Genomic DNA, 16,567 nt, shown 5'->3' on the forward strand with positions numbered 1-16,567 from the left:
TAGGCAGTCTAAGTGAATCATTCCAAACCAAGAGTTTTCTCCCTCCCATTGTTCAATCGATTATTAAGTGATAAGGTGACCTTTAGACCGTGACTGTGTCTTCTTCTTCACTTCTTACCTCATTCGAATGGTGTAGTGAATGACATTTGATAGAGAGTTTTCTATCTCTTGTCAGTTCTTGTCCAATTGCATGAATTTTGCTTGTTGTGTTGAGCTTCTTTTTCCTGGTTGGACGATACTGCTAGGTCGTTTGAACCAGGTGTTTTATGGTACCATCTGCTTTATACCCTTTTTACATGGGCCATTCAGTTAGTCTACGGCCAACCAAACTATGTACTACCCAAACTTTTCTTTACTATTTTTGAGACCTAAAAGCATACCATAGTACATATAATTATTAACTTAATTATTTCATTTGATATCTTGAGACCAAAATTTTGTAGGAATTCATAGAAATGATCACTTCATGAAGCTCCTCAAGGAAGACGAGGTGAATTAAGTGTCAAACGCCTAGTCAATACACCCAAAAGGCTGGCTTGTTAGGTACGAAAAGTTACCACTCTGACACTTATCCTGCCCATTCTGGAGTAACCTTTCATGGGATTCGAACGTGGGACGTGGCGTGCTTAGCTCTGATGTCATGACAGTGGTTAACCAATACTACCCAACATACCGATTTGTTTGGTGCGAAAAACTACCGCCTACAAGAGTGGACGGAACCACTCTGACACCCACCCCGCCCATTCTGGAGCTGCTTCTCACGGGATTCAAACGCGGGATGTGGCGTACCTAACTTTGATAGTAAGGTGGTGTTTTATGCCGAAGAGACTCTTGGATCAGGTACCCACACGATATCTCACAAAAACACTTATGTAATTTATCTAGGATCATCGATCTAGACCTTCCACTGGAAGGCATATGATTTAGTTGTGCTCTCCGTGCCAAATCATGCTGCCAAATAAAAGCCCTGAGACGAAGCTAGAGTAGAGTGGTCAAATTTGAAAGAGTGCATGTGCACATTAAATATAGACGCGGACCAACTTGTATCATCATCAACCCGGTGAAGTGTTGGGTTGATCAACCCGGTCTCACCAATATTATCATTTAGAAAATTTAATAAATTAGTAAAATTAGTAAAATTATTAGTCCAACTCGTTAAAGTTAGGAGATCTGACCGATTCTCTCCCACGAAAATACGTGGCGAACTCGTTTGATGATACGTACAGTCCGTTGCTACGTCAAAGTCTCTTACCTACTACGCTCGAGCCTTCCTGCCCCACTCCGGAAAAGCCGACGTGCACTCCGAATCACTACACGACTTCCAATTTGGTACACTCAACCAAACATACGCAGTGGGCCCAGCCCGTCGCCACGTCATCGACTCACAGAGTAACCATTTTCCTTCACAATTCCCAATTTCTCGTAACGTCAGCACACGAGTGCTTTCTCCTATACATATATGGCTTCCTTCTTAAACTTTTTCGACGCCTTGGTTTGCATTTTGGCGGGTCACCCCTCAATAAATGGAAATTTCGTAGCCGATCGAGTTCCAATAAATGCTTTACTCCTCATCGACGTTTCTTCTCCTTCCCGATTCTGCATTTTTTTATAGTCGGAGTCCGGCCAGAAACTGAGCTACTTTCACGGAAGGATATTCCACTGCTTGTGATCCGAATTCGACGTGTTTGTTTTTTTTTTTTTTTTGTGTAGCAGCAGATGATGTGTTGAGCGATGGAGAGGATCAGGCGGGGGACAGCGAGTCAAGACGAGTTGGCGTTTATAAAAGCAGCGGCATGGGCGTGGTTCCAGCACGGCGCCGGTGGCGAGGGGATGATTCCGGTCCGTGAGTTCGATTTGAAGAAGACGCATCGGGATCCCAAACCGAGTCGGTATAGGCTGGAGGTAATGAGAAGAGAAGAGAGAGCTGAAGTGGATCGATGCGATTCCGAGTCGATCACGTCCGACTCAAATGGACTGGTTTTGTTGAGTCCGACGAAGACTGATACGTCTCTGTTCGATGCATACGAAATTCAGAGGATATCGACGCAGTTAGATCGCATTCTGGAATCTAGTCGGCGGTTCTCTTGCGACCAAGATCGTCCGGAAAGTCCGCCGCAGAGGACGGAAATTAACGGTCAGAGTAGGAAGAAGACCAGTGGACGATTTTGGTTCCGGCACGCGATAGCAGTGTGCGGGAGTAAGGCAGAGGTAGTGGACCCCGTGGCGTTAGATTGGCGCCGCCGCGGGAAGTATGTTGAAGTGGTGAGACCGCAAAGCTGCCGTCCCCGAGCGCCTGCCGTGAGTGATGAGAGTTAGCTAGGTTTATACACCGAATAACATGTGTCTAGTACTCAATGTCTCCGATGTTATATCTTTCATATTTTCATTTTCACCACTTTCGAGTTTCAATCTTTCTTCTGTCGCTCGGCCTTAGATCACTACCTTGATCGATAGGGGTTGAGAAGAAAAGAACATGACGAAGAATGGTCTCTATTTGATATTTGATTTGATGAAGATGACCTCCTCCAAAATTGTCTTAAAGATGAGGGCCCCATCGAGACCAAGTGGTCCACAATGGCGCCACATTACCGACTGAAGGAATTAATATCATGTCACTTGACACATCATCACAACACCGTGTCAAAACTCCACGTCAGCATACATTTTTCTATTTTTTAATTATTGAATTAGATTCTTTTAAACAGTCAAAGCTGATGTGTCGTGTGCACATAAGTTTGGGTATTTTTTTATATTAAGTTTGGAAAATTGATTTATTGTTAATATTTGTTAAAAAATGAATAATTTATTTAAAATTCCCATCATAATTTCAGGCTGTTTGTGAAAACGAACGCGAGATTGCACTCGTACTCCAATCGCTAACGTTTTTACTACCAAGTTCAAAAGAGCTGCTTGGTTCAGCAAACTCTTAACGCCAGTTGGTTTTATTGGGATTGAAGAGACAATAAATGATTCACATCCAAAAGGAGACGAGGTGAAATCGTATCCACGGAATTGGGACAGAGGGTACGTATGTTCGAACTTCCAAGGCTTTTAATGAAGATGTTGAAGGCTTCAGCCTACGCGCATCTCGCCTACCTTTTCGGTCTGCTACAATCAAGACCGTATTTCTAGTTACCGCCTCTCTACCACTAGATAAGTTTCACGTCTTCCGGTTTGTTTAGTAGTAATTCTCTGTGTCGTGGTGCTCATTAATTGCAGAAATCATGGCTCAAATCTGGTATTGAAGCAGCGAAGAGAGGGGATAATTATTGAGGGAGGCAAGGCAATCATCGTGAAGGTTCCCGGAAGTTGCAAGTGTCAGCGTCTCTGTTCATCTGCATTCACGGCAAGGAGAGACACCTCTGACTGTTGCCGATAGTCATAAAAGCATCATGCAGTATGACGGGAGTCGATATGGAATCGTTAGAAAACAGGAGCAAAAGTGTTTGAGTTTTCTTCTTCTAATTCAAGTCATCTGTTACTCGATATTAGTATATGGCCCATCTAATAATTCTTAATAAATTCATGTTGAATTAAACGAGGTTATAGAAAGGGCCAGATATGTAGTAGCATTGTGGCCCTTCTCATAGAAGAGAGAGGAGGGATCAAGATGGTGTGGGGACGATTGTGGGCCCTCTCCATCCACAAAAAAAAACAGGGGGGGAAACCTTCCCTGCTTGGGTACGAGTGAAAAGGTGAAAAATATTTAAATTAAATAGTTTTTTTTTTTTAAAAATTAATTCTTGTTTGTCAAATTCAAATAAAGAAATATGGCATCTGACGTATAATAATTACCCCCTATTTATTAATCTGTGTTCAAGGACAGGCTTTCCACTTGTACGTAGAGGCACGCGAAACATGACTCGAAGGACTGCTTTCCGTGCGAACGGAGGTCGAAGAGTCCAATTTAAAACCTGCTTACCCTGTCTTCTATCGTACAAGATAATAATTATTGTTTAGATTATGGATAAATATTATTTGTTATCAGAAGAGTTTGGTCTTAAAAAAACCGATGAAGAGTATTTACATAAATGGTGAAAGTATTTGTTATCTAATCAGCAAATGAGATATTAGTAACCCAAAAAACATGACTCTGAACTTATTCTCAAATGAAATGGTAATCCAAAGTTATATGTTTCATTCGAGAAATGGTAATCCAAAGTTATATGTTTCATTCGAGAGTAAAATATTAGATTGAAGCTTAGACTTATTGCACCAACATTGTCACAATAAAATACCAATTGTTGTGGAAGAAAAACACAAAATTCAATGAGAAGAGAGTAGATCTAACGGATCTCAGTTGCAGTGGTTGCAACAGAGTAATATTACGGCTCAGTAGAGGATTGAGCCATAGTCAATTGCTTTTTAGAACTTCAAGACATCGGATTGTGATATATGTAAACAAAATAGACAACTATGGAAGTAAAATCATCCTTGTTTCCTGATTAGTCGGCATAAAAAAATACATAAAGAGACAAATAAGATTGTCGATGTAGTACAATACCATCCAGAGTCCCACAAAGATATTGCAACAATCGCTTGTCAGCATCCCAATGCTTAGTAGTAGGGCAATGCATAAGCTGAGACAACTTATTCACTACATAAGCAATGTCAGGGGGGCATAAGAGACTACCAACAACAATCCGATATTCAAATGGATCAGAGAGTATTGTGCCAAACTATAGTGTGAGTGTAGATATCGTGGCAAAAGGCATAGTTATAGGCTTTGTATTTGTCATGCGTGTGCGAGCAAGGAGATTATAAATATGCTGGCGTTGAGACATAGGTAATCCTTGAGAACGAGAAAAGACTTCAATTCCAAAAAAGTCAAGGAGCCAATATCGTTGAGTAAATTGTTGAGCAAAAAGGTGGATGAACGTTGCCATAACTTTATCATTGTCTCCTATAATAATAATATCATCGACATAGACCAGAATATACAACACAACAATACATGTGTGAGAGATAAATAGAGAGAAGTCTACATGAGAGTTGGTGAAATCAGATGTGATAAGAAACTGGTGCAACTCATGATTCAAGTATGCGGAGCTTGTTTGAGACCGTAGATAGCCTTCTGGAGTTTGTAGACATGGTGAAGATTGTCACGGTCAATGTAACCTTGTGGTTGTGCCATAAAAACATCATCAGACAGGGTACCTTAGAGAAACACATTATTTATACCAAGTTTTCAAAATAACCAACCACGAGTTACGACAAGGCTAAGAACAATGCGAATAGTGATGGGCTTGACAACGGGACTAAAGGTTTTATGATAATCAATCCCAGGGCGTTGGTGAAACACTTTGGCAATTAAGTGAGCCTTGTACCTCTTAATAGAGTCATCAAATATATATTTAGTTCGAAAAATCCATTTGTAACCAACTAGATTCTGCGAGAGATCCAATCGAACAAATTCTCATGTCCCATTATGAACAAGAGCATCATACTCATCAGACATAGCCTGTCGCCATTTGGGATGAGTGAGATTTGAGTCATGATTGTTGGTTCACGATCGACAAATATAGGAAGCTAGGTTGTGAGGTTTAATTTTTGGATGGGCTTGGAAATGTTGTTCTTAGATCTGGTGACAATAACACAAGGAGGGGAGGAAGTAGGTAGAGATGATGGGTGTGGGTTGTTCGATGTTTAAGTGGGCTTAGGTGTGAGGTCTTGAATAAAACTTGCACGAGGGCATAGGAATCGCAGTTATGGTTGGTGTGCCGATAATTGAAAGTAAGGACATAGACGAACAAGAGTGGGATAGTGTGCGAAACGAAGGATGGTTGATGTGAGACTGAATGGTAGTGAAGGAAAAGATAGACACAATAAATTTAACAAGTCGTAAATTATAAAGACGAGAGGTAGTAGTTTCAAGACATATTAGGCACTTTGAGTGATAAAATACTTAAGAAAGACGCAAGGAGAGGAACGTAGAGTGAGTTTGTGGGAGTATGACCTGAGCCACGTATAATAGAGACAACCAAAACTTCAGAGTTTAGAGTAATTAGGAGTGCCCAAAAGTTTGGCATATGGTAAAAGAAGATAGATGTTTGGAGGCATGAGAAAGAAGAGACATACTTGTTTCGACAATATGACAATGTCGTCGTTCAGAATACCCATTGTGTTCAGGTGTATGTGGAGGGGACTGAAATGATAAATGTCATTGGTAGCCTAAAAATAGTATACTTCTTTATATTCCCCACCATTATTAGAATAAAATGTTTTAATCCGTTTACTGAAAAAGTTTTTAACAAAATATTTAAATCGGACAAACGTATCAAACACATGATTTTTGTTTGAGAGGTTAAAATCAGGTATACTTTGTAAAGTGATAAAAAAAACATAATATTTAAAATCATCAAAAGAATAAATAGGAAAGGTCCAGACATCTAAGAAAATAATGTCAAGAGGGGGAAGAAGAGACAAGGGAGGAGTAAGAAAATGGTAATTTATGACTTTATTGCATTAACAAGAATTACAATTGAAATTGAAATTCAAGGGATGCGATAAATCTAATTGCAAAGTAAACACAATGTACTTAAAAATTGTAGATGACGGGTGACCTAAGCGACAATGCCACATAGACAAAGTGGTCTTGACACCGGACAAAAGCTATTATCGGTGAAGACTATACTAAGGACGATGGCCATTTATACATACCATCCTTAGTTCGACCCTGCAAAAGTTTTGCTCCCATGCAAAGATCATTCACATGAAAATAAGTATGTAAAAAGTTAATTGAAGTATTATTAGATTTACAGAAGTGCGAAATAAAAATAATTTTTTCTTGCATGGTAGGAACACAAAGAACATTATTCAAGGAAAATTTATGTGAGGGTGTAGAGAGATATTTGTAACCTGTATGAGTAATAGGTGTTAGGAATTAGACGCCCCAATTTCGAACAAACGAGAACAACAACAATAATCACAGAAAAAGGAAAAAAAACAAGCACGAAAAACACACAAGATTTATACAGGTTCGCCTCAAGGTGAGACTACGTCCTATCTTTTGCCACTGTAGTAATCTATTATAAAGATGAAATAATTTACAAGAGAGATTGCACACACTTACATGTATTTTCTCTAACCACTATCGGGCCATAACTCAAGATGTTCCTCATATGATAAAACCCTAATAACGGCGCCCCAAATATAAAGAGAAAAGTAGGGCAACCACTATACAAGAGTAAAATTTCCAAATTACCCTTAATAAAACAACAATTAATATATTGTGGACCTGGCGGGGGCTCTGCCCCCACACCCCGGGAGGGAGGTTCCCCGCCCCTTTCCAACCCCCATGATGACCTTACCGCGAAGACCGATCCACATGCTGACTTAGCGTAGGACGTTGATTAGGCTCCAGAACTTAATATAGGAAGACTCATGCTATCATCAATCATTGTTGTCAGTGTTGCCATAAAGAGTGTGAATAGAGAGATTACTCGAGTCGGTGATAACATGGTGCAATGCTCCACTATCCATAAGCCAAGTAGAACCAGTAGGAGAGTTAGCAGTTGCAAGATGTGCTCGTAGTTGCCATGATGTTGAAAAACGAGGTGGCCAGTGAAGAGGTTGGCGAGGAGCTCGGGCTAGTGGCATGAGCAGTTGCATATGATGAAAGACAAGACACCGTAGAACGGTGTGTCCTTTTTCATGACACTACTGGCAATGACCGAGGTAGGATTGAGGCTGAGATCAACCGTCTGGAGTGACAATGTTAGTGAGACCCGAGGCAGGAGCTGGCGGTGGGCGATAGGAGGACGACTCGTGTTGTCTTTGATTACGATTACCAGACTTGCCGAAATTGGAACAAGAATTGGCGAGATTTGTATAAGCTAGAAGAGGAGAGGAGTGAACTTGATGGACACAAAGCAAGAGTTCTTTATTGATGATTTTTTCAAATAATTCATAAAAAAAAAATTGGCGTGTCACGACCATTGATAATACTAATAAGTGGTTTGTAATTATTGTCGAGTCCATCCAAAATTTCTCAGTGAGATCCTCTGCATCTTTAGGTTTCCCTATGGCCTCGAATTCATCAGCATATGTTTTAATAAATTGTATATACTAGAAAGTTATTTGAGATCCCTTAGTACAATACTTGAGTTATTCCTTAATATGCTTGATGTGACTGTATGAAGGCAGGTCACAAGTAAGGGCTAGAGTATTCGAGGTTTAATGAGAGGTCCTTGATTGAGTGATAAGTGGAAACGAGAGATGCCATGAGAAAGACGACAAGTGCACCAAAAGTGAATGTCCTAATGAAGCCATGTATGGTATTTGGGATTGGAAGTGGCGAGATTATTGATTGTCTCTGTGGTTGGGGGCGCAAGACGAATTTGTAGAGATAATAACCACTATGAATAACTTCCATCTTGCCATGAAAAGTGTTATCTCTTTGAAGTAATTCATCAAAACACTATGCTCTCGTAGGCGCAATCGCTTCTCCAATTCGTCATCTCTTTGAAGGGAAAAGGTTCGGCTCCTTCGGTGTGTACTGCAATTGTAGAGGCTAAAGGGATCCAACAGCCCAATTTGATATTCAACGCGCTAATGAACGCATACAGCGATTCGAGTTCATTTCTGATGCAATTCAGTGCTTTAGATCGGTAAGGAAGCATGGGTATACGATACCCTATCATTCTTGGAGTCATATGCTTGATCGGATGATGAAGTCAAATTCCCTTACCGCTGCTTGGGCATTTTTTTCATAAATTTTGAAATACGGGTTCACTCCAAATGTGTATACTTTTAATCTCCTAATGCATTCTTTTTGTAAAGATGGGAGACTCAAGGAATCTCGTGTGATATTCGATGAAATTGGCGGCGTGGGTTGGAACCCACGGTAGCTAGTTTCAACACTCTGATAAATAGCTACTGTAAAGCAGGGAATCTGAATGCGGGGTTTGCTTTTAAAACGGGAAATACTGGAGAATGGAGTTCATGGGTTATGGAAAAAGCCTGGGCTGAAACAGGCAGGTGAAATGTTTGAGGAAATGTGCAACAAGGGTTGGTTCCTATCGGTGTTATCTTCACTGCTTCAATTGATGGCCATTGCAAGAAAGGGCAAGTAGATGTTGCGGTTAATATTTATGAAGGCATTTCGAGGAAGGGAGTGAAACCAGATCTGATTGTTTATAATGCGCTTATTAATGGTCTTTGTAAGTCTGGTGACTTAGAAGGAAGCAAGAAGGATTGTTAACGAGATGCAGAGTGATGGGCTGAAACCAGACAAAATCACTTCTACCACACTTCTAGATGGTTGTTGCAAGGAAGGAGATATAATTGCTGCAATTGATATTTGTAATGATATGGTTAATCTGGGTATTCAATTTGTTGATGTGGCCTACACAGCTCTTATCTTGGGGATTGCTAGAGAAGGGCAAGTGGTTGAAGCAGAAAGAATGAAGAGATAGATGATAAGAGATGGAATGCGACCAGAGGATGCAACTTATACTATGATCATGGATGGATATTGTAGGAATGGAGACACCAAAAAGGGTTTTAATTTGCTTAAAGAGATGCAGAGACTAGGTCGTTGTCCTAGTGTTGTAACATATAATGCCCTTATGGATGGACTTTGCAAGCAAGGTCAGATGAAAAAATGCTAATATGTTGCTCCTTGCTGTGCTAAATATTGGGGTGAGACCAGATGATGTTACATATAATTATTCTTTTGGAAGGCCATTGCAAGAATAGAGCAAAAGTGGACTCAGAGAAATTGCTGAAGTGAGAAGGGGATGGTTTCAAACTTCGCAGCTTATACTTCTTTAATTAATGAACTTTTAAAGAAGACTAGAAATAAGAATCACACAAAAAAGTGACTTTTGAGAACTTTGTACTTTGTATCTTCACTTCCTCGGGAAGGGGATGAGTTCCAACTAAATGTATTGGAACCCCCTTGGAGCTCTGCTATTTGATAGCATCAAACCTGATCTACACTGATCGACTTAAGATGGGTTTCTTTGATGTAAAAATCAAGTTATGTAGTAACCAATTTTCATTGATGACAGTGAAGAAGCTGTTGGAGGAACATATCTAAGTAGCATTCAATAACACGAAATTGAAAGCCTGAACGTGGTGAGATCAAACCGCCTTGCTACAAGTAGACGAGTTTCCTTCTTTTGGCTTGGGAAGATTCTTTCAAACTGAAATCAAGTTCCATAAAGACTGCCAAGAACTTCGAATCAAGAACTTTAAAGTGGCATTTTTGAATGCAAATCTAAAGCCTGAGGAGAGAGCAATACTCGATCATTTTCCTCACCTTTCTGTCAAAAGAATGGAGGAATATTTTAACTAGTAAGAGGATAAATGTAATTAACACTTTTTCAACCAATTTAGACACTTTGGATATAGTCTTTTTGTAAAAGAGTCGGTATTTTACTACTACAGTAGACTAGGTCACCATATATATATGTGTGTGTGTGTGTGTGCTCTTCTTGTTGGTTAAAATTTCTCCTACAAATACCCAATAACTAGTAGAAGACTTCATATCCAACTAGACCATGCATAATTAGCATACATTCAATCTACAAATGACAATGAGGTTGATACTATCATCTTCATTAAGATTGTGATTCACTTCTATCGGTATCTCAATAGGATTTGCTTCCAGCAAGCCATACTCCTAAAGCATATATGTGATATATTTCATCTGTATCAAAATAACTCCTGCCTTAATTCTCCCTGCTTCAATCCCAATAAAATACCTGAAGGATCCCAAGTTCTTAGCTTGAAAATGTTTAATAAGATATTTCTTTACCTCTTCAATACCCCTTGGATCACTTCCTAACAACACTGTTGAAATTACTGACCCATGGTCTTGTGCAGTCTACACATTTTTCCTATCTTCCTCTAAGTAATATACAAAAAGGGTTACCTCATGTACATTTCCTCTTCTAAGTTCTTATATAAGAATACATTTATGTCCAATTGAAATAAGGGTCAACTCTTGTGTACTGTCACAAAAATCAAAATCCAAACAAACGTCAAACCTTGCTACAGGAGAAGGTGTCAAGGACATCAATACCATAGGTCAAGTATAGCTAGCCATTGATCAAAAGCAGGACCCATCTTTGTTTTTACTTCACAATATAGACCTAGTGGCAGCCCACAATGGCAACATGCCAAAAGAGCAGAAGACTGCAAATTAATGAACCCAGAAGAGATTTATTCGGACGAATCCCCTCTGTTGACTTCGATTACTGGGTATCGATTGGAAGCAAGATTTATTGCAACGAAATTCATTAATACTGCGATAAGGGTCTGGCATTTTCTTTAGTTCTGGTCGTTCTGTTCCATGACAGAGATTTTTTGGACCGTGATCTTGGTTCGAGCTGTTTCCCGCTTTATGACTTTTTTGCTGCAAGACGATGGGTAGGATGTTTTTGGCTCATCTGATCATTGAGCTGGTGGAGGACGAGACCGTTCGGCGAAAAAATCATTTTCACAGCGGACCAAGGACGAGTTGGTTGAATCTTGAATTTACAGCATTTCAATCCAGAGTATCCGTTAGAAGTTTTGAAAAATAAAGGTTTCGTTTTAAAGGATTCATTCAGGAACCTGTTTTTAAAAGGAAAAGGAAATGAGCAGAAGTCTCGGGGATGGAGAAGGAGTGCGCTGAGAGATAATAAAGTAGATTGAAAGAGACGACTCAGGGAGGTACGATCGTAAGCCATGGTAAGGGAGAATCTGAAAACAATATTTACTTGTATAGGGAACGACGTCCGTCGTCCAGTCCAGTTGGTACCCGAACAGGGTTCACTGCCATTGTTGAACAATCAAGTTGCAAAGGTGATTTATCAGTTTTTATCTTCTTCCTAGATCCCAAGTCGCAGACAGCTAATGCATTTAAGACTTGGATTTCTTGAAAACCAGATATCACTTGGAAGGTCAGTTAGGCTGGGGATCTGTAAGTTCAAACACCCGACGCCCATGTCAAAGGACGGTCCCCCCAAGCTCTGTAGCTGAGATTCACTGTCGTGCTGGTCCCGATCTCCGGTTTCCACCAAACCCTTATTCAATTCGCCTCGTGTGGATGGAATGTCATTTGGAGATGAGCTGGATGCTACCTATTAGAAGAATTTTTTTCCAAACGGAAGCCTTTTCTCCATCCCTTCGGGACTCCCCAGGAACATCAGGACAGCTCTGCTAGTCTCCTTTGTTCTTTCTCTATCTCTTTCTGTCCTATAAGTCTGCGCATGGCTTTAATCATTTCACACGCCTGCCTACTCTCTCACACGTCTCTCTCTTCGCCCACTCTCCTTCTCTCTTTTCTGATGGCAATTCTTTCTTCGTACACTCGCTTTCGTTCGATCGAAGACCCATTTTTTATCTCGACAAAAGAATTCGAATCTGTAGAAGTTTCAGAACAGAAGAGAAAAACACGGGATATGATCGTTATTCCAGTTTCAACTTTCGGCTCTCCAATATGAAGCCTTTACGAATCTTAGACCTCAAACAAGCTGCGGATCATCAGAATAAAATAACTGTTTGGCCGACACATGTTTGTAGGAATGATCTGGTGAAATTTCGATCTAAACCACCCACTTTGACGAGATGAAATTTAGCTACCTGCTTCGTAGCTGACCACTGCACCAAACCACCCTTCGTCTTCAATCTTTGACTTCAACATGTGGCTCCAGCAATTGGCAGTCTCCATCGTTCAATCATTGCAATGCTTCATCAGAAAAAAAGGCCAAACGGTCCCTTCCCCTTGTGACCAAACTCCAAACGATTCAATATGACGCCATTCAAAAATGACAAGTACAGAGATTACTGAATTCTATTGATATTACAAGGTACAAATACAATACAACCTTTCTGTTATTTACATTGGTACTCACTTCCATTAACATAAGCGGTTGAGCAGGATGGTTCCATACAGGAAACCATCCAAAGACAGAAATTACCCTTAAAAATAGGAAAATTCGAACGCATTTCCATTATTTTTAAGGTTATTTGTGTCCTGATATAGAGGAATCCTCGACGCCATTTCATCTTCCTCGTCCGCTACACAGCTTTTCTACAGTCTGCTTTGAGGATCCCAACTCTGGAATTGGACAAATCGAACTCAACCCAATAATCCTGTTGGTGAAAATTTCCGATGATATTACTCTCAACGCCCAATAATTGCGAGCTTCCCACACTCAAACAGGCCGTCCCTACGCCGGAATCCACCCAAGCCCGTTCTTTCTCCACCAACAGTTGTGCCCCACCTTCGAACTCCATCGCGACGTCCCCCACCAGGAGTCCAATCTCGGCGGGATGTGCTTCGTAACATGTGTCTAGTCCACCGGCGTAGACGTACCCCCTTCGGGGTCTGAACCGGCGGCCCACTACCCTTTCTACCTCTGCTTTGATTTTTACGTAGGCGCCTTCAACCAAGAAGGTATACTCCGTCCCGGAATCGATCATCGTTTGTCCAGCGCCGCCGGCATCTGGCCGAAAGACGGAGGGAGGGATGTTCAAGCGGATTCCTCCCAGGTGGACGCCAACCATCCCAACCGTATAAGCAGCCTTGTCGAGGTAAGGTAGCGGACCCTTTCCAGTCTGCTTGTCGAATCGCAGTAAGTTAACGTAACGGACCTGTCCGCGTAAATTCGGGTTGTCGCCGAAATAAAAAGCGCCGTTCCCGATGGCTAAACTCAAGCGAGCCGGAACGCAGTACGAAAACTTGGAGATCCCGGCCTGAGAAGTGAAGGAGAGTCGGCCTAGGTTCATGCCCAAAATGCCTTCAGCAGGCTGGGCATCGCGTGCGCAGCCGAGGATGATGGGCGGGGTGGTTTGGGAAGAAGACAATGTGATTTTCTCCTTCACGAGGTTGCCTTCGGCAAGAGTCCCATCGGCGTAGAAGTAGCTGTAGTGGCAAAGGCGGTTGGGATCACAATCAGTGGGAATGGTAAAATCAGGAACGGGAGGTTTGCAGAGGGAGGTGTTGCAGGGAAGGTTCGAGAAAGTAGAGGAAAGAGAAGGATTGAAGCAGGAACTCTGTTTCTTCTTCTGGCACTGGATCCACGAAAGCTGGCTTCCCGTGTCCAACACCATCTGCTGCGTCTGCGGAGGCGTTCCCATCGGAAGAGAGAGAACGAGCGCCCTCGTGTATCTAAAAGAAGACTTATACGAAATCTTCGACCCTCGAACTTGCTTCTTCATTGCAGACGAGGATAGTGAAAGAGAAGAAGAAGGGTGGTGCGAAAGGGGAAGAGAAACCAGAGGAAGCGACAAGGAGAAGTTCTTCCCCTTACCCCCTTCATTCCCTTCTCTTCCATCCGATAACAGAACTCTCTGGGAAGAAAGGCAGACAGAAGACAGAAACAAAAGAAGAAAAAACGACACAAACGACGGCTTCATGGTCGACTCGAAGAAAAGAAGCAGAGCCTCAGAGAGGAAGGAAGGAGACGAAGGAAAGGAGCAGAGCGCGAGGAGAGTGGGATTTGGTGGGAAATTTATACGGGCATTTGAAGTGAAGTGGAGATTCGTGTGGGAAAACTCTACGAAAACGCGTAGACGTACGTAGTGGAGACTTTGGGGCCCACATAGGAGAGACGTGTAACGCCCGCCTTGGAGTTTTAAGGGCAAATAATAATGGTAATTCATCAACCCGCAGACTCTCACTCCGCACCCTCTGACTCGCACCCAGTTTGCTTAGACATTCAATCACAGCTGTCCACTCAATTGGGTTTCTTCCAATTTTCAAGCAAGGAAAATCTACGGTTCAGATCACTTGATAGCGGGCCCCACCAAGAAAGTTCAACTCATGTGTTTCTTGTAGGTACACCTACCTTCTTTTTTCTCGAAAATACAAAATTAAGCTCACTAATTTTCCTAATTTATTTGTGCAAGCAGAATCGTGAAAAATATCCGAAACAGTAGTGCCATCTTCACGTCATTTTGGACACCCTTTCCATCTTTATCACGGACCTCGTCACGGACCTTCCCGTCCATGGTTCATTACAGTGGTTCTCTTCGGTCCGTACCAAGCGTGACAGGTGACAGCAACTTTACTTCCATCCGGATCCATCTAATCGATCGACAATGTTCGCTACGTGTCAGTTGCCACTAGAAAGACAAATGACTCTTTCTCTTCGATTATTAGCGCCCTTTTGCCTGGTGTCGGGACGGGCATTGACTCGTGTAGTCCTTTCTCGTGGCATGACATCACACTTGTCTTTTTCGCTTGAGTTTGTCTAATTACTTATTTAAACGTGCAATAAAAAATTATTAATTAATTTTAGTTTTTAGTAAATATTAATTAATTTTCCTCTTAATAGAATTAATTATCTTAATCTCTAAAATAAATGTCAATATTAGGGTTACCAAATCTTATCCTGATTTCAATTTGACCGGAGTCCTTAATCATGTGGGCCACCACATCAGTCATTTTACGTGGACAGTAGAGGTTTCAATTTCCGGGGAGCAGGTAAGCAGTTGCTTTTAACACTAATCAATTACACTAATTAGACAATTCAAAATCAGGGAAAAGAGACAAATCAATCATTTTATTGCTGTCGGGGATGGAATATTCATGACAACATTGTCATTATCTTCTTCATCTTTGTTAACCCAAATTAGGCCAATTCTTTTGTTTTCATTCTGTTTTGTCACAGTCGTAATCCATTTTTTAATTGTCGGCGAGAATTAAAAAAATAAAAAACCAATCAATTTAAATCAAGGTTCCATTAATTATTTTCTGACATTGAATCTGTACGCAGTTTTTGGGGGTGCGAACGAGTGCTGTGTGGTCTTGGTAGATTCAATGAAACATTGGGGTCGTGTTCGTTAGTCCAAAAGTTGGACATGAAAAATGAGTTCGATCCCCAAACTCACCCATCTGGGTTGGAAGAAAACCTATTGGGTTTTGAGTTAGGAATGGGTTTCCAGGGTGAGAGAAATTTACCACTTGACTGGAGCCAGTTTGCAGGAGTAGTTTGACCATTTTAGAGGTGTTATTACTCAAAACTCAAGACCCAATTTAGCTCTAGTTAATCCAACTCAATAGTGTTGAGTTAGAACGGTGTTTTTTCAGTCCATAAACTAAACATGGATCAGGACAAAAGTACTCGCACAAATACAAGGGTGAGTCTGACTCCCAATCCAACCTACCATCTTGCAAGTCAGGGTCAGCTTGCCTAGGTATAAGGATCATCGAAACCCACCCTACCTTGCTAAAAGCAAAGCTATATGGTTGCTATTCCATGTGGCGATTAATCGTACTCTTTAGAAAAGAGCACAGCATGGCTGTTGAGTAATCCATGTTTGCTTAGACTCAATTTTCCTTTCTCTTCCATTTCTGGAAGTCTGAGAGAAATTACCTAACCCGGGCAATCTCATATTAGTGCGCTGCATAATGATAATGAAAGAGACAAGCTTCAAAGGGCATTTGAAGATTTTATACAAGATTAAATTCAAAGCAGTGTACAAATCTTCTAGTCTTGCTTTGGAACCTCTCACTGAACACATTTTATTTTCATAGATTGGCCTTCATTGACCAAGTTGTTTCTAGTTTGAATTGCCTGAGAGAATTAGTTTGCTTTGCTTTACGTCTATACTAAGCTTCCGAAAATCC

At 41.1% G+C, this 16,567-nt stretch overlaps 1 protein-coding gene and 1 pseudogene across 1 annotated transcript; one reads left to right on the forward strand and one right to left on the reverse strand.

Moving 5' to 3' along the window:
• Positions 1-8,421: 8,421 nt before the first annotated feature.
• LOC137958603 (putative pentatricopeptide repeat-containing protein At1g09680) lies at positions 8,422-9,824 on the forward strand (annotated as a pseudogene).
• Positions 9,825-12,686: 2,862 nt separating this feature from the next.
• On the reverse strand, positions 12,687-14,396 carry LOC137959716 (aspartic proteinase PCS1-like). The gene has a single exon (XM_068807050.1). The coding sequence runs from the start codon at positions 14,350-14,352 to the stop codon at positions 13,012-13,014; it is 1,341 nt and encodes a 446-aa protein (XP_068663151.1). The 5' UTR covers positions 14,353-14,396; the 3' UTR covers positions 12,687-13,011.
• Positions 14,397-16,567: the final 2,171 nt, after the last annotated feature.

Source organism: Aristolochia californica, unplaced genomic scaffold (genome assembly GCF_029961685.1).
Source record: "Aristolochia californica isolate CCGP_79_NKW_82.1479 unplaced genomic scaffold, dmAriCali1.0.hap1 SCAF_3, whole genome shotgun sequence".
Lineage (NCBI taxonomy): Eukaryota > Viridiplantae > Streptophyta > Magnoliopsida > Piperales > Aristolochiaceae > Aristolochia > Aristolochia californica.